Source organism: Leptosomus discolor, chromosome 10 (assembly GCF_034619465.1).
Source record: "Leptosomus discolor isolate bLepDis1 chromosome 10, bLepDis1.hap2, whole genome shotgun sequence".
NCBI classification, from domain to species: domain Eukaryota; kingdom Metazoa; phylum Chordata; class Aves; order Leptosomiformes; family Leptosomidae; genus Leptosomus; species Leptosomus discolor.
Window position 1 is genome coordinate 17,080,723 of NC_141400.1, and position 19,081 is coordinate 17,099,803.

Below are 19,081 nucleotides of genomic sequence, written 5' to 3' on the forward strand. Positions count from 1 at the left end.
CTTAATATTTGTGTCCATGAATGGATGAAGAATTCAAGCTGCCCAGCTGAGAAGATAATGTAGCTGCAATATCATCATCACTGTTACATCACAGCAGATAATTTTTCCCCTGACCTCTTTATTTTCCTGGATTTTTGGGGGGCTATTTTTGCATTTTAAAGGGTAGTTTTACTGGCTGTCAAACCTTACCTTCAATGCAGGAGGAGAAGGAAACCTTAGGGGTAGTCGCAAAACACAACTTCCAGTGCCTGAAGTGCTGTTTACAGAACATGTATCCAAGACACGGAAGGCTTACTTGACAATGGGAGATCTGGACTGCTGAATGGCTACAAAGCCATTTTCTTCCATCGAGTCAAGCCCTAAGGTGATCGTATTTTCAATATAACAATTAGCCAATTTATCCCCACTAGGTTATGTGATTTTTATTTTTTTTATGGTACTATATATGCTGCATCTGGCACACAAGCCTATTAAAACTGCGCTTTAAATGAATTGGAAACCTGTGCAGCCTTAGTGGAGGGGATGATAAATCTATCACAGAACAATGATACTGCCAAGCTATTTTAACAGTTGGAAGCCAAATCTTAAAAACAAGAACTATCCTAAATCACTTTTTTTCCAAAGAAGCAAATCTGATCAAACGATTTTTTTTTGTTGCATCATCAATATTGAAAATGTTCTACTTCATTAGCAAGAACGAGCTATTTAGAGAAACATGAATCATGAAAGTCATAAGATTCTGATTTGTCATTCTGATTTGCTGTTTGTCAAATATGCAAAAATCTATACTTATCCGCACTTTTTTTTTTTTTTAAATACACAAAAACATTCCACAACTAGAAGTAGGCTGTAATTTAATACTGTCTATTAATGAAAGCTACTTCATCTTCCTACTACAGCATGGATGACCACTGCTGACAGGATTTCAGGTCACAAGCAGAACATACCTTGGTAGTATATGTATGTCCATCCGATCCACAGATAGCGCTTGCGTGTGTCACGGGGCAAGGCTTACATTTAACTATGGTAGCTGGTCCAGCCCAGTGCTTCTGGGCCAAGTTTCCCTTCTTTTGTCGAAGGCTGTAAAATAAGAGACACCAGGTTTTTTTGAACGTGCTCATATAAAACAGAAGAATGAAAGCTTCTTTGAATAAGGCAAAGCTGGATTTTCAACACAGTATTCATTTAAAGCAAGTAAATTAAATACAGCTCCTAACAATGCTTCTATAAAATGGCACGTTACAGCAGGCAATCTAAAAAGTCATAAAGTAGTAGGCAATCCTAGATTTACAATACTTGGCAGCTTAATTTTGATTTACGTGTACAAATGACTTCACTTAAGAATACAGAGTTTTGTTGAACTACACAGCGTTTCTGGTGAAGCAGGCAAGTAACGTTACATCAGGCTGTATTTAGAGACGTTTTTACCAGGCCTTCTCCAAATTGCCAAGTTACCCTCAAGGCAGCGACATTTTCATAACAAAATCCTTTGAAAAACACTGCAATTCATATTATGCTTATAAAAGTCACCAAACAACTTTGTCATCGTACGTGCAGTAGCCCTCTCTACATGCCAGCTTCTGAACAGCTGTTACTCTCAGATCAATCACAGCCCCCCTAGGAAAGCTATAAAGTGACAGAGTGCCTCTCCAAATCTGCAAATGCATTTGTACCATGGGAGTGACTACAGTTGTCCTCAAGTCATGGACTACTCAATTATTGCATTAAAAATGTCTATGAAAAGACATCTGCTCCAAAAACTTATTGCAAAACATGTGCAATTGATTCTGATTAATAGCTCATTTTCCTGTCATAATGAACAACTTGACTGATACGACATTAAGTAATTATCACCAGCCTACCATTGTAAGCCGATTAAAAACTTGTTTTAAAAACCACAAGTCAATGCTACAATGCAGATTCATTTTGGCCATGTGTACTTGTCTTTCACTTGAAAGCACTTACAAGGGAAGGCAAGGCATCGCATCAGCTTTGCTGGAAACCAAGAAAAATAACTGCCATCTGTTCTCGTACCACAGTAAAAAAAGATATGATATAACAGTTCAGCTAGAAATACATTTCAATGTGCTGCTGAATGACTTTATCACAGTTTTAGAAAAATATATACAGATATTTTTTAAAGCAATTTCACTACAGCTTGCAATTTGCTACACAATACTGACTCTGATGTAATGACACATTCAGCTGCTAAAACAATAAAAATTCTATTCTTTCATCTCAGTTCTAGTTTTCTTGAAGTCTAACCTTTGTCAGTGATGAGAAGCACTATTAAGAAGCTTGCGTCCACAGAAAGAATCCAATCGTGATATCATAAACTATGAAAATAGAAGCCTAGTATTTAAGACTAAATTCCCTTGTTATTCTGAAGTTTTCTTAACACAGAGAGCACCTTTCCCTCTTTCAGATGCATTCTACCTTGAAGTTACCATTATACCAGATACTAAATGCTGCAGATGGGTGCTTGCTTGGCTCTGAACCCCCAAATACAACTCTGCAGAGGTGCTCTCTTATGCTGGGGCTGTACAAACCACTTATTTAAGTTTTCCAGAGTAACTGACTTTTCTGCAGCCCCCTTGCCTCCAACAATCCTTTGTTACTAAAATGTAATGATTATCTTATTTTCTTGAACTGTTTTGATTACAGGCGCTTGTCTTTTCAGCTTGACAAGAAAATTTCCTCATTCACTTCACTTACAGCCCTGCACTTCTGGAAATGCACAAACTCAGAGTCAAAAATATGTTTGGATGTAGTGCTGCAGATATAGACGAGCAGGGACTGGAGACAGGTAGGAAAGGTGCTGTGCTTCTCCCTTGGAGACTGTGGAAGGATGGATGATGCACAAAGCACCCTTTTTACAGACTTTGACTTCCACAATCACAAAAGACAAACCCTTGTCTATAAGTAAAATTGTTAGAATTTTATTAATTTAAGATTAGTTCTAGAAAAACAGCTAAGAAATGCTAAACTTGAAGCGTATGACTTAGTGCCGTCGTCATCAAAGCCATTAGCCACAAGGCATGCAGGATGGAGATGTGCGACTGAACTAATGAGCACCTCACCAAAATTAAATGTAGATTGAAGTTCTTAGCTAGACTGACACCTAACAAACCACAGGATCTTGAGGCTCCGAGCAGCAAGTAGAAAATACATTGTACAGCCTTTGTGGACCAAACTACATTCAGGCATTTTGCACTGTAACTTTAAAAGGAAAGTCCACTCTGGACATGGCTGCTTGTCTCTCTCTGCATAGCCTTAAACCCCCCCTGCTCTTTATTCCTTTAATCCTGCCTTGATCCCTTCAAGATTCATATTGCAAAGCCAGTTTCTATTGGAAGATTCGATGGAGAAGTGTTTTCCATTCTCCCATCTTCATTAAAAAAAAAAAAAAAGAGAAAAGAAAAGTAATTTAAATTTGTCCATTTCAAGTCATTTGAGCAGCTCATCAAGCCTGACGGCCCTTTCCACCACTTCACTGAGAGTAAAAAGATCATGCACAGCCTTAGGCCTAAGCTTAGTTCTAGCTGCAGCTGCCTTGAAGCCAACTGCAAGCCATGTGCGTAAAAGCAGAGCCTCCCCCTTAGCTAGGGACTGTAACGGTTCCACCTGAGCTTGATTTGTAGTGTTTTACTTAGAGATGCTGAAGGAAACATTTTTCTCCCCCCGATTCAGCTTCAGGATCTACTTTTGATAATAAGAGGAAATTTATTCTCTCAAAGAAAGTGATATTTAATAACAAGAAGAATTCACTGTGGAGTACATCTAAAAGTATTTTATCCTTTCGTAAAGAAAAAGTTCGCAATTTTAGTAGCACTTCATGTAACGTGCTTAACAAGGCAGGGGATTGCTGCAAGAAATCTGCAGCAATCCTCACTGCAGCAGCCATTTTGATTGCAAGAAGCAATCTGGGTTTCAAAAATGAATATATTCTTTTCAAGCTACTGTTTTGTCAGAAACAATAGCACAAACTGTCACTGTATTTGAAACAAGTCAAAAATAATTTTTCTTCAGCTTGGCCAAGTAAGCTACAGCTGAAAGTTTTAACTGGATACCCAGCTTCCACACCCCTGTCAAAAATATAGGTAAGCACCTATTTCCTAGGGAGAACATCTATTTTCCAACAGTAAACATGTATTTTTTTTTGGAGTGATATTTTGAGAGGCTGGATAAGACTTTTGGAAGTTTATCAATTCTATAACCCCTAACAACACATCAAACATCCAAACAAATTAAAACCTAGACAAGAATATTGGCTGCCATAAGCAGCCAGCCAGCAAATCCCTTCAATGGAAGGGCACATTCATATACTCTGGGAACATGTTTTGCTATGCTAATCATCTTGTTTTAGAATAAATATGTCAGGAGCAAGCCAGGCCAAAGCAAATTAGGCCTTATTTTTTTCTGACAACTTAACCAACTTTAATCCTGCTTTAAGACTCAGAGTTGAAAGCGTCCACTACAAATCATTCGAAAATAACAACTGTGCAGAAAGAACAAACCAAAAACTCCCCACTGGGGTAGAAATCTGACACATTTATAAGGAGCAGAGGACCAAGTATTCTCAATATTTGAGAGGCAAACAGACATGTATGTTTTGCCTAAACATTAAGACTTAGAGGAAAACCCTGCCTGGTTTTCCTTGCTGGAGTGGTGAACCAACGCACCAAAAGGCATATGATTTAAGGAGTAGCTCAGTTTTACAGAATTCAGCCTCTTAACATTTTAATGCATAAAGAAATTTTAGTAGTTTAAAACATTCACACTTCACCACAGGGAGCGACTCACTTTCATTACTCGTTACACAGACACACTACTTACCACATACTGTGAAAATACTGGCAGACTACATCTGGTTTGCCTGCACAGGAACAGGGAGGAGGCAGGAGGGTTTCCAAATGCCATCAGCCCGATGCTAGGACCAGAGGTGGCAGCTGCGGCCAGCCACACTGCCCAGCCTGCCCCAAAGCCACAAACACCCGCGCTCCAACCCAGGCCATCCAAGCACAAAGCTCTGGCCACAGAAAAGGGGGCTCAGAAGCTCTGGGAAAGCTGGCTCCACCCAAGATTTTAAGGCTTCCAGGTGCACCTGGGGAGCCACAGCTTACCCCAAGGAGAGCTGATGGGCACCGCTGGCAGCCTTGCCCCAGCTGGCAGCCCCAGGGAGGCGAATCACGGAGCCTCCTCCCACCTGGCTGGTGACTGGGGGCTGCTCCTGGCTGGGAACAGAGGCTCTTGGCACCGAGACAGCCTGCTTAGGGAGGGTTGAACTCTGCCTTCCATTCAGCAGAAGTTTTTCAAACCCAATGCCTCAACCAAAACATCTCACATGGAGTCATATTTTTTTCAAAAAAATCCACAATGTTAATTCTCAGAGTGGACAATGCAGGCTGTGCTGTTTAGGGATCTCTGTGCCTTTGCCTATAACAGTGCTCTCCAACACGGCACAGAAGAGCATATATGGAAATAACCTCTGGCAAAGGCAGAGGCCAGAAGTGTCACTTGCAGAAAAAAGACGTTTTGTTTATTTACATTTACCATTTGTTTTATTTACATTTAATTTTAAATTTTACACAGGTCCTAAAACAATGAATAATTCCATTTTAATTTGCCTTGAAATACTCTTGGAAAAACTGAAATTTTAAATATTTTAAAGTAGCATTTTTAAAAGGGAATAATTTATCTTTTAGGGTGAAACCTGGAGGGCGTCACCAAAGAGCTTCACAACCACTACATATGAAATGGATAAGCTTAGTTTCACCCAATACTTACTTCCAAACCATTTTTTTCCTTACCATTTACTGAACTAATTGATAGATTTTAATGAATATACTTTTTGAGAAGACAATGATCTCTTAGTATCTTCTCTGCACCTGATTTCTCTTTTTGATGGAGTCTCTAAGTGAAGCTGTGGTGAATATAGTACGATATGATTAGGCGGTCTATAAAGACACGAAATTAAAAACACCACCTTGTAATTTTGATAGAGACTGTGCAAATCAAAAGTATCAGTGTTCAATTTTGAGACAACAGCTTATCAGAAAGCATGGACATATTATATTTTAATAACGTATCATGTTGCTACATAAGATAATGACTATAACTCAGAAAAACAATTGAGAAACTATAATGTAATTTAAAATGGAAAATTAGATCAACTTTTTGTTGTTGTTTCAATTAATATTTGTCTTACTACTGCCAGCTAGAAACAGCCACAATATGAACAGCTTTTATAAGCAAGACCAATTCTGTGCTTTTATGTTGCTATATTTGATTGTCCAAGTGCAAATCCAATTGAAGCTGTACATGAACTTTAGTATTAATAAAGAGATAAAATGCACAAAATTCAGACTTTTCATCCAGAAGAAAATTTACAACAGTGAGTGTATGTTATTGCTCTTCAAGACTAGTTATTCCCAAATGCATGTGCAGTAAATTAGCAGATTAAACATCGATGGTTTCAGTGCAATTACAAATCAGACTCCTCTGTATACAAGTTGGCAGGCTAGTATTTTGAAAGTCCTGCTAAAGTTTTGGGAGGAAGGAGACAGTAAGTACAAGTTACTTCTTAGGACTTTAGAACCTATTTACTAATTTTATTGGACAAGAAAAAGACACTACTTTACCCAAAAGAGTTTTTGTTAAAGGATTTTTCAAAGGTCTGTTGCAAATAACAGCAGAAAGGTTCTCAAAAAAACACCAACAAACAAGTTACACAATGTCTTCTAACAGAAAGTGTCAGGTAAACAAAATAAAGAGATCGGTACTGTCTCTTCTTGTTCTTGAATTCACTTTCAATGACATTACACAAGCATAGAATTTGGTTCAATACATGTTGTAAGTTACTTGCAATGCTCACCTCTGTGTTTCTGCTGCCTAAAATAATACAACTACTTACTTCAGGTCCTATCTGAATAGTACTGAGCTGGTCAGGAATTTCTTAATAAAACAGGCCTTAACTACAAAATACTAACTTGACAAAACCAAATTATTTCATAGAGATAAACTGGTGTTTCTGAACTTTTAATGACATTGGTAGTGCAGATCTAGATGGTGTTTTGCCAGTTTATCTCAGTCTGCAAGTGACCTTGAGGTCCGAAGGTTGGGGCTTTGCAGGTGCCTTGACACATAAAAAGCTACAGGGACAGAAACTCGTGTTCCTATTTCCTCTGCCTTAAAGCCAGAAGTCTGAAAAACACCAGAGCTCTGGTCCTAGTTGGGCTGATTGCATGGAAGACCATCTCTTCCCCATGGTCTCTTCCAGAGACCTCTTCCACGCAGCAAAGCAATTTCACCATCCTGAGGGTTTGCAGGTTCCCTGGAAGGCAGGTTGGAGATAGGCACTCACAGGCGGGCCCAGCTACTGCAAGGGGTGTCCATATAACCTTGTCTTCAGGTGACTGTGAGTTGTGTCCATTAAATGGTTTTCAATTACAGCTCACATGGAGACATTCCTTGAGATTAGGATTAACTTAATCCATCTTTCTTTCTTTCTAGACTTTATATGAAACCAAAATACCGCATGTCACATAAAACTACTTATCAATAAAACCCTAGTGAAATAGAATTAAAAAGTTCAGCCTACCAAAGCAGGTACCAAGTATTTATGCCTCCTGAGAAGCTGGAAGGAGCTCTGACAGAGCAAATGGAAATGGTCTCCTGAAGCTGGAACAATTCACTGTGGAAAGAGTTTAAAATGTACTGCCTGTACCTTCTCTATGCCTTGTGCACAGTTTGTTCTCGTCTCCCTGAAGGAAGCTTATCACACCAAAGATAAACCCAGCAGTGCCTGGCTGTTTCTATCTTTCCTTTGCATAAGCTGTTTCTCTTGTTCTTGACAAAAAGAATGACAGAGCTGAAATTTGCCAGTATAAATGGCAATGTTCTCTCTTTGTATCATTTTTGTATTCTGTTTATTAAAGCTAAGCATTTGGCCTCGTTTCTACAAACTTTCATATTTTTCACAAGAGCTGTATATACCTTGAGCCTATACCAGTCAAGCTATGTGAAGAAAACAGTGTACACATATTACCTTGAAAAAAAATAATACTAAGCTTTTGAATTAGACACAGATCCCTTATTTAATACAAACACCGTAAAATGAGAACAGACATATGATTAGAGTAATTTTTCTACCTGCAATTTACACCCTCACACACAAAAATAATAACATGCAGAGCTGCCTTGTATTTCAGCATCATCCCATTTGACTTACATACTGCCACTTTCTTTGATTTCATTATTCAAAGAAATAATTTCAACTACCTGATTGTACTAAGGCTGTTGATTACTTTCTCTTGCTGCCTTCATATCTGCTCCCCAATAGATCTGGCTTAAAAAAGCCATAAGACATAAAAGGCCTCTACTTACAGCACTGTTGTAGATGTGCAAAGATTCTTAATGGGGTATGGTGGTGACTGGGGACCTTTGTGGCAGAATGAGGCTTGTTCAAGACCTTCTCCCACAGTAAATGGATAATACTCTACTTGCTCGCTGTTCTTTCAAACAATGACAGCGATGCCCCCTGCCTGGCAGTGTTCAAGGCCAGGTCAGATGGGGCTTTGAGCAGCTTGGTCTAGCAGAAGGTGTCCCTGCCCATGGCAGGGGGTTAGAAGTAGATGGTGTTTAAAGTCCCTTCCAGCCCAAACCATTCTGTGATTATATCGGGAATTAAATCTGTCTATTGCTGGAGAGCACCGGTAGCCGCGGGACTATTCTCAGAAAGCAGGCTGTACTCAGAAGATTGAGCTGGAGAATAAAAATTTAGCAAAGAGTGAAAAGGAAACTCTCGACTACTGAGGTGAAAGTGTATCATATGTCATTACAATGAAATGAAAACTAGGTATTTCCAAGGGAAGAGGAAGAGTCAAGCCTCTATTTCTTACCAACAGTAAGAAGGCAGTATAAAAATAAGCATGGGGGAAACAATGTACCAGGAGGAACTTGTCAGCTAGATATAGGGAAGGCTGAAACTTTTGGTATAGCAACATGTTTTGCAAGAAAAAATCTTGAAAAATCTAGCAGGGAAATTGCCCTGAAGATTCTTGCATGGATCCTACTCGTCCAGCTAGCAACCAGCTCTTGAAAGAGAATAAAGGGTCTTGGGGCCCAGGGTGATCAAGGTTTTTGCTTCTGCGAGATGAAGGAATCTTTTTAGTTTTTATTTTCTTATTTTTTAAAGGAACACAGGATTTGGAATAGCTGACATAGATTCTGAGAACCTAGAGGGTCAGAAAAACTGCAGACTGTTAGGGTGACTAATTCAATACAACTGCTGCAGGTAATATCTGAGATCCAGCAACACTGAGTCAGAGAAGCCCCTGAATGCATTTACTTGAGCAAGGCCGCTCAAACAACAGCAAGGTCTGTGTCTAAACAGCTGTAAGATGGCATTTAAATACGGGTACTGTTAACCTGCCAAGACAACTTGTTCTGCACAATATCAGGACCTCTTAGTACAAGTATCCTTCTGAGATGTTAGTACATGGCCTTACTTATTCCTAGGCTAAAAATGATAAGATTGTTTATTCAGGTTATTAGAGAAGCACATGGATTTCTGCTTTTGCGCACTTTAATCCATGAAAATGCTGTTTGAAAGGTTCACGTACATTCTTAGCTAACAGATTATTGTGCATAATTTTTGAATCTAAATTCTTAATGATTTGCAACTTTTAGACCAAATACATATGCTCCACAGCTGCACAGATATGAAAACTGGCAAGGTATACAAAGAAAAGAACCAAACCAAAAAATCCACACAAACATAGTCCTGGAGTTTTTAAAAGTCATTATGCTCTCCTGAATAAACAAGACAGCTTCTAAACTCTGCCTGTTCTCATGCATTTTCATAAGAGAATTATTTTGCTTTCATCATTATTTTTATACTAACACAAAAAGGAATCTGAGACACCAAACTATACAAAAATAAAATGAAGTGCCTTGAATTTCAAAGGAGGAGGGGAGATAGCAGGAAGTTCGTAATTAAAGCTGAAATCTTCTCTACCATTCCTCGGTTTGTAGTAATCTTCAGCAGCCACTTCTGAACCCCGGATTTTGCATGCTGGGTGAGATGCTGTAACCTGGCACAGAGTGCTTAAAGGTGAAGTGTGCACCAAATTTAATACTTTTGTTGGCATTGGCTTTCTTTCCTTCCTTCTATGACAGCCAACGTGCTTTTTCCCTGTTACTAGAAAACAATACTTTTTAAGAGGATGAAGGTACCTTTTCTCCAACCAGGATCTGATTATTTTGATATTAAAATATTGTATTGATCAGGTCTGCCTCCTCTTGCTGGCAGAGCTTGCCAAGGTCTCTGAGGAAGCTGAATTGCTGATGGCATGTGAGATTAATCTGAGCTGTCACATTTGTTTGGGAAGGAAAGCTGATCCTCACTCACTATGCCCTCTTTCATGCAATTAGACAGCTTCAAAATTGTTTTCACCAAATCTGGCAGAGCAGTCATTTTCCACCATTCCCCTGCTACATCTCATATTTCTAGTTACAATGTCGAACCCTGTGTGGCTGAGTAGCTGTGCAAACAGGAAGGTGCAAGTTACTTAGTAAGGCTAAAAATCATGGTAGATTTCTTGGCAGCATTTAATAACACCAGAAAGTTCCAGCACGACTGATGAATCTCCCAGAAGCTGGAGCTAGACAAGCTTTAAAATGGTCCTCATTCTCGGCCAAAAGCAGGGGTCTGTCAAGTTTAACACCATCAAAACCCCAGTGTCTCATGTCTCTGCAGACATTCAGCTGCTGGGCAGAATGAAACTGTTGGGACAAACCAGTGGGCTGAAACAGGTGGCAGACCCACACTGGGATCTTTTATCAGCTCTATGTCCTTCAGTATGGTTTATAACCCAGCCTTATTTATTCCAGCAATGGCAGCAGTTCAGTCACATACAACGCATTCCTTACTTCTACACTCCAAAAAGCCCTACTGCCCCAAAAGTCTGAGTTTGTTTTTTTTTCTGAGGCAAAAAGGTTCAGAAATCTCATTGCCACTTTGCAACTGCAGGGGAAAAATCAACAGCCTCCCCCAAACCAAGTATCCTTAGACAGCTCAGCTGCGTTCTGCTTCATTATGTTGATTTTGCTTTTCCTAAGGCGAATAACATGCAATCCTCACAGAAATTGACATATTGCTGTTAGGGATGAGAAAGTAAATGCATTTTAAAAAATAGAGTAATAATTCTTGCCCTTAAGGCACTAAACCAAATGTTTCTTTTTAAAAATGACTGCACAGTACTTCTGTTGTGTGAATACTTGCTACCATGGTACAAACAATCAGTTACAAGCTGTGCTAGCAAAATATTTGCCCCTTCTGACACATTTTATTATGAGAGAAGCTTATTAAATTCTCAAGAAGGCTAGAGCAGATTAAGCTGTTGAGAATTTTTACAATTAGTATCCATTACCTAAGAATTCATATATGATTTCCGAATAGAATTGGCTTGTCAAACAACAAGACAATTAAAAAAAAAAAAAAGAATCAACCCCAAAGTCACATCCAGAGTGTAGTCAAAATCCACTGTTCAAGATTGGTTTGGAAAAATAATCAGAATGCAGTTTCCTATGTCAGAATAAAATGAATGTTAATGAAATGCATGCTAACCAAACCAGTTACAAATATTATAAGGAGCTGGGTAATTTTAAAATCCCATCCTTTTTAGCATCTAAATAGGCTAATGCTCCTGTTGCTTATTCAGCATTGCTGATTTACAGAGCTCGGTACTATGAATGTCTAAACATTCTGCAGAATTTCTCAACATATTCAGTGCTGTCTGTCTGGTTATTTGCTGCTAGAGATGGAGCTCATAATATCTATACCATTCCCAGCTTCCCAAATGAGGCCATCAAGAGCATTACCCATCATATATCAGGCTATGTCTTAATGAAAGATGACTAGAGCTCCAGGAAGGTCCCAAACTGATAGACAGAATTTACATAATCACATTAATTTATGATACTAACTGAATGCACATGATCCAGTCTAGAGACAGCACGTGGTGAAACACACCTTTAGGTAAAATTTGAAGATGAATGCAATCGACACACTTGCAGAAACTGCAAGATATACATTTCATGAGTTACTTCCACTGAGTTATTAAGATTTCACTTTGCTGTGACCTTGAATCATGAAGCCTAGCAACCACGCATTACAAACCATCCGTTCTTCCCATATTCTTCAAATACGTAGCTCGATAGACTCCCCTACCCATGGAGGCTCAAGGTGCCATTAAAATGCAATGTAGCTATGCATTTACACTTTTGAAAGTCTCAGCACTTTATAGCTGCTTCCTCAAAAGCATATTTTACTGTGTGAACAAGTGAGACTCAACCAGTGACATATTTAGATACATAGCATAACATTACCTGGGACTTTTACAGGTTTTGGAACAAAACAGGTTTAAATACTTTGCCGTTAAGTTATTAAACAGGAACCAGTTTAGTGCGGATAATGTTGTTGGTTTAATATGTGCCACCTTACTTTCAATCAGTCCTTCCCATCTGAATTTCACTTCAGCATACACTTCCCTTTGTTTATGTTGCTGTGATCCACCATACCTGCATGTCCTCACCACTCTGATTTTGTCCCCATTCGTTTTTCATGACTTAGCTTATGAGAGACTGATCGAGTAAAGAAGGGTCAACATTTTCATCTCTATCAACTCGTTTGGACTAATCCTGAACTTACCATCTCACGCAGAAGAGATGACCACTCTTTTGACCACATTTTTCTTGTGTACTGAGCTCTATTCCTGTGAGCTCCCCCACGGCTTTCTCAACAGTTTCTCTTTCAATTCCCTTCTCTCCACCGTCCTTCTCCTACTCACTATTGATTCCCTGTACCCTATTCTTACGCTTATTTCTTCTTTCTACCATTTCTCTGCTGCTCTGGTGGAAATCTAGGGACAGCACTAATTTTTTTCACTGCAAATTAATCCTATTCTTTCTTCCCTCATGTTGTTGCATTTCTTCACAAAACACTTCTCTCTAAAACTACTCTCTGCGGTCTACCTTCTGCCTGACCAGCAGCTCTGACTCTCTTCTCCAGTGCTATTTTCTCAAGATCTGGTCAGCTTGTTGAAGGAGAATTTTATAAAATTGTGAAAAAAAAAATTGCAGTACCCTGTCCTACTCACTGTTGTATTTAACTATTTTGATTCCAGTCTTTCAGCCTATCCACTCTGCTCTGACCTCCTCCCAGCTAATCTCCTTTTCCTCTCACTTTTCCCCTCCTGCCTCTGAAACTTTCTTCTGCTTCATTCAACCTCAAAAATGAGGTCCCTTGGAGAAGCAGTTATTTCTTCACCTACTCTTAACTATTCTTTCCATCTCTGTTAGGAAGTATCATATTAGGTATTATATTATCTCTAGATGGTCTCTCAATGTCATTTTGGTGCTTTACCTGTAACAGTCTAGTCATCTTACCTTCCTACACTTGAATCCTTGGAGGTCTGAGAAACTTTATAGGTGTCCTCTCTGGTTTATTGTTACTGTGATTTCTTCTCAGGGAGATCTTGTCCACATGAAAACCTCGCTATGTCAAAACTAAACATACAATATTTCTTCGCACATCAACTTCTCTATTTTTCAGTCACTGTTTCCCTATCATCACATTTATCATCTGGACTTATTCTTTAACTATATCCTTCCTTTCCCAGATGCAAGCCATAGCACATTATCCTTCTGCTTTCCACTGTGTCCAAGAGGAAAATATAATGAATTTAGGTATGTCCTATATCTTCTCCTTAAAATTCTTTCAGATCGTCTGAACAATCGTTCTCACATTGTGCTTGTTTACAACTTGTTCTTCTCTTATTTTCAGTCTGTATACTGTTCAGGATATGAAATGCACTTTTACCTCTAGACCTATCAGAGTTCTGGGTCATTAGCAAATAATACCTTTGATGAGGGAAGGATTTATTTGCAAAGGTAAAATATAGAATATGAGTTTCTCTCTTCTCAGAGCTGGAAAGTAACTTACATGCTTTGAGACACCTTCTGCATAAGCCCATTTCCTTACATGCAAATGCAGCCAAAGGCTGGTTAAGTCTTACTCTGAGGCTTGCAGTATAGCAACTACAGCTGTTTTATATATCGAAACTGCGTTTTGGAGTCACGCCCTAATGACCCTCATTTCTTGCCTACCTTTTAGAATTTAGCAGAGCCCCCTATAAACAAGTGAACTGGAGTAATCAGCCCACTGAATATCAGGAATATTGAAACTTCAGCTTGTGTTTTCTGACCAACAGTCTACAGACAATTAATCTCATCTTGATCATGATCCTAAGGTGTTAGTGACGGAACTCTTCTCTAGCCAGCTGTGAAGAGGGCAGAATTTCATTTCAGCACTCAACATATTGTTGGTGTCCTGTCAAGGGCTGGGTGAAACGCATTATGAAATGAATAGCTCTCATTGTGTTTCATCAAAAACTGGAATATGAGTTTCTGAAAGGACTATGAACCTGTTATACACGCAGACGGTTCAAAATGAAGCGAAAATTCCTGAACCAACAAAGGAATTAATTAAAAAAAGCCTCAGACTTCTGAGCTCTTCCTTTGCTAAGCTAAAATATTGTTGCAAATGAAAAATTCATACACTGATAAGACATAGGAGCTCAAGAAATTAACTATGGATGAGGTGCTAAGCAGGAATGACCGCAGTGTAATTCAATTTGGCAGTCTTTGGCTTCAGGTAAACTGGATTAGCTAAGACTAGAAAAATCTGTCAAAGGACTTGAAAGATATTTAAAGCCAGATGACTGACCAGAATAACGGACACAGCATTACAATGTACACCAATGAAGAATGGACAGACTAATTTATACCATGAAACTACAGAAAGTCCTTTCTGTTCAGCAGGGACCATCAATTTAAAAGGCACGAAGAAAGAATTTGTAAAGAGGAGGAAAGAAAAAGCAGAGGACATGCAAGTTTCCTGTGTTTCTATCTGTTGAGTCATCTTCTGAGCAAGGCAAGAGACTGGATGCTAGACTAGAGGAGCAGGTTTGATTCTTTACTGGTGTTTTCAACTCTTTTTAACTAACCCTGTTCTCTTGACTTCTTAACTCATTAAACAAATTAACAAAAAACCATTATATTATGCTTTACTACTAAGGTTAATTAGTCTTCCACAGTTGATGATCCCTGATTGTAACAAGCAACTAATTAGAATGGTTTGTTTTGTTTCATAAAAGAAGGTGGGTTGCATGGTGATCAAAGCTAGAGGCTAGGTAATCAGCAAGGCAAAATTCCCAACTGTCATTTTTCTAGATCTTATCATAACAAAGCAGTGACAAGGTTACAATAACAAAACTAGCATGAGCAGATCGTATTGGTTCTCACTAAACTTTGTACAGTATGAGTGTGGATGACACAACGACAATTCTCTTTAGTAGCTGCATAAATACAGATAAATACAAGAAATGCAGGATAGCCATAACAAAGCGTGCATTAACAGGATATTGGTGTGGGCCAGGTAGTTTGTGAGATATAAGGCATGCAGTCACCCAAGAATCTCAGCAAGAGCCTTCTAGCAGAGTATGGATAGTTTGGTATTCTACTGCCCAGTAACCACTTGTTTGAAAGAGCTGTTTCCCCACTTTAGCAAATTCCATCAAACTTCAGCAATTAAAAGGATAGGGTATAAATATCTCTCTCTCAGCTATTTTAACTTCATTTTCTAGAATCATAACTTCCAAGCTACTGCTTTATTTCTTATGTGTCAGGATAAGTAGTCGGTGCCTCAGTGGCCGTTGTCTGGAAACTGAGAATATGGAAAGTTTAGAAACATACTTAACATTTCTATCTCAAAGAAGCAAATTCCAGCTAGTTCAAACCAGATTGATGCATGGGAAAATGGATTTCCATACCTTTAAAAACACTGAAGGAGGAAAGAGCTAATCTTGTCAAAGTGTTTTACTTACCCAAATTCAGAGCTACAGGCTAGATTATATTAAAAGCCCTTTTGTCTTAAAACAGAGCTTACACCAGACAAAAAAGAAACATCAAAATCAAACTGAATTACTTCAAGATTAGATGAACAAATGCTTGGAGCAATCTGACTGAACTTTATTGTGTATCTGTACATGAATTTTTTCAAGATTTCAGAAAAATGCTGAAATTCCAAATTTATGAAGGGACAAGAATACAGTTTCTCAACAATTCCAACAAAGAATACTAATAAACTGATTTAATGAGAGTGATTAGATCACATTTATCCTCTGTATTTTATGAAGCCTCTTAATACAGTTGGAAGGCTCAAAATTATGGCCAATGAAAGGAGAAATAAAAAGGGTAAACACAAGAAAAATTGACAAAATTGCAACATAATCTGAAGTCTTAAGGCTGCATTCTCCATCAGTGACAGGTTAAATGTTATTTCAGAACAAAACTTCAGTTTTGTATCTTTAAGGTATATCGTAAACAACATCTTAAATTTAAGAGTGTGAACAATGTTGTTAATAAAATGTTCACAAAGATATCTTTGCCAAAGAGAAATAACTCTGATCATTCAAAAATCTTCTCCAAACCTTTTATAAAACAATTCCTTTCTAGTAGAGCATGCTACATGAAAACTTTAGAGATTATTGATTCAGTCTGGGTCAAAACTGAGGCTGCAGCAGGAAGCTCCTCTAATCCCCATCATAACTGTTGGGACAGTCCTTGCTTGACTCCCTTAACAAAGTGGCTGTACAATAAGAAGAGTAAAGTACTACAGATTCAGTACAGCGCTGAAAGATGAGACAAATCTAAAGATGCAAATATAGCTTAGGCCAGAGGACAAATAAAAATACGTAAAAATAAACAGGAGATAAAATATATCAGTGAAAATAATTGGGATTCCAATGAACGGCACAGCATACTTTAGCCCTCGGGTATATTTTCTTTTTTTTTTTAAAGTAACATAATTTTGAAGTTTTACAGGGTTATAAAAGAGCCTCCAGGAACAAAAATTGTTCCTTATTTTAAAACTGCGTTATGCTGTATAGGAGCATGTTTATTCAGGTGTGTGAGGTAACATAAGCCCTCATTAAGGGGCAAAATAATTTCTTTGCAAAGTGCAGATCTTCTAGGATGGAGAAAAGTACAGAGACTGTCAAAGAATATTTATTTGATGACACATTTTGCTGCTAGAGCTAAAACTTAATACAAGCAAAATACTGCAGTAGTTAGAGTGATCACATCACTAAGTGTTCACAAGATTAGTGACTTTACTTTTTTCCTGAATCCTGCAGGTCAAGTAGCAAGTCCTCAGAACGCTCTGAAGCATTTGCTTCCCCAGGATAAGTACAGAGAGATAATGACAGAAATTGCCAATTCCTCAGTATGCAAAGAGAATTCTAAGAAAAAAGGCTAATTGAGGACTATTGGGAAATTCTGCTTTGCAATATCCAGTTATTAATGATACTCTCCCAGAAAATGGAAAAGAAAGGTGTCTGGGAAATTTTTTTAATAGTTGGCATTTGTCAGAAACCAGAAGACTCAGGCAAAGGATTTCATCTTTCAGAAATCATAATCCAGTATGTTTCACCTCTACCATTGTAGAAATAAAATATGAAAGCAGCAATGCTAGATCACTTCTGAATAATGAAAACAGGAGACAGAATGTCTCCAGGCATTTTTCCAAGAGCAAAGCCATACTCTGTCTTTTGAGATCACAATGAAAGAAAATAATGTCTTATTTTCTCTAGGTACAAATTATAATTGAATACTCAAGTCATTTGAGGGTAACTATATGCTATGGACTCTCTTCACACCTTAACATAAAAAAAGATTGCTATACCATCAAGACAGGATGTGGTGATTACATCAGTCTGATTTTCCTGACTTCTCGAAGTTGGTATGCTGGAAAGTCATGGGAGTGGATTTTATTTACCCTTTTGTTAACAATAGCAGTACAGACTCAGTAGACCTTGAGTCCCAGTTGAGTGGCATAACTATCAGGCTACTGAGTGAATTTTACATAATAAATTAAATATTCAATGGGTCAGACGTGGACAGATAGCAATTTGACAGCCCAGTGACTAGGGCACTCACCTAGGCTGATGAGACCAAATCCCTTCACCAATTAACACCAAGAGAAAGGAATAAAACCCACACACTTTCAGGGAAAGCCATAAAGAAAAGCCAACAACCACTTATCAGAAGATCCAGAAGACTATTCTATCTAAGTGACAAGGCTTGAACATCTCTTTTTTAGATTCTACATTCAAGGTCTCTTCACCGTCCTACTCACATTTCTGAGGTGACAGACTTTCTTGTCAAGAACTATTCTTTACATTCCTAGAAAATGTTTTGTTGAATTGACAGGAAACCCATTTTGTCAGAAGACTCCAGAACACATCTACTCCATACTTACAGCTGAAAGCTTGTTTTCATTTTAAGCTGTTTCCATTTTCTCAAAATGTTCCAGTGTTAAAAAAAATCTCAGCAGGGAGCTGAGTGCAAACTGAGACTGCGAAGACTGTACAGATAATTCTACAAAGTTAAGAGCTAATCCAAGAACATTAAAACCCCCCAGTTTTAAGTACTGTATCTAATTGCAATATTTGACTTCATAGAGGCGGCAGTTTTACACTAGCTACAATACAAGTTTTGTTGGTTTTGGTTTTTTGTTTTTGTTTTTTTTTTTTAAATATACTAATTAGAGTAGGAAATAACTGGAATTTGCTAGAAATTTTGACTTTTTAAATTGCAACCACTGAACATTCTGTATTTACTTGCAATGAATGTTTTAGGATTTTATTGTTAAAGTAGAGAACATAAATCTAATAATTGATAGCAAAATGAAGGCTTAATCCTTCTCTCTTAACTAATTTGAAAACTTGTTAATCTTTCTGCCCTTGCCATTCCACAAAGATTTAATAGCACAGATCTGTAGAAATGTTTCCTGGTAATCACGCTTCATTAATGTAACAGAATCTACCATGATATAGCTGAAATTTATTTATTTATTTTAGACAGCTCTGGACTGTAGCCAGTTAAGTGGCTTAGAATGACTATACAGTCCTTGATAAAAGATAAACCATTGAACTTACAGATGGGAAAGGCGAATATG

The 19,081-nt window shown here is 38.1% G+C and overlaps 1 protein-coding gene across 1 annotated transcript in view; it reads right to left on the minus strand.

The window, feature by feature from the left end:
* SPOCK1 (SPARC (osteonectin), cwcv and kazal like domains proteoglycan 1) overlaps positions 1 to 19,081 on the minus strand; it is a 311,125-nt gene that overhangs the window by 96,418 nt on the left and 195,626 nt on the right. The window contains exon 4 of the mRNA XM_086470913.1: positions 948 to 1,080. Coding sequence (XP_086327039.1) covers positions 948 to 1,080 — 133 coding nt within the window. The remainder of the gene's footprint in view (positions 1 to 947; positions 1,081 to 19,081) is intronic.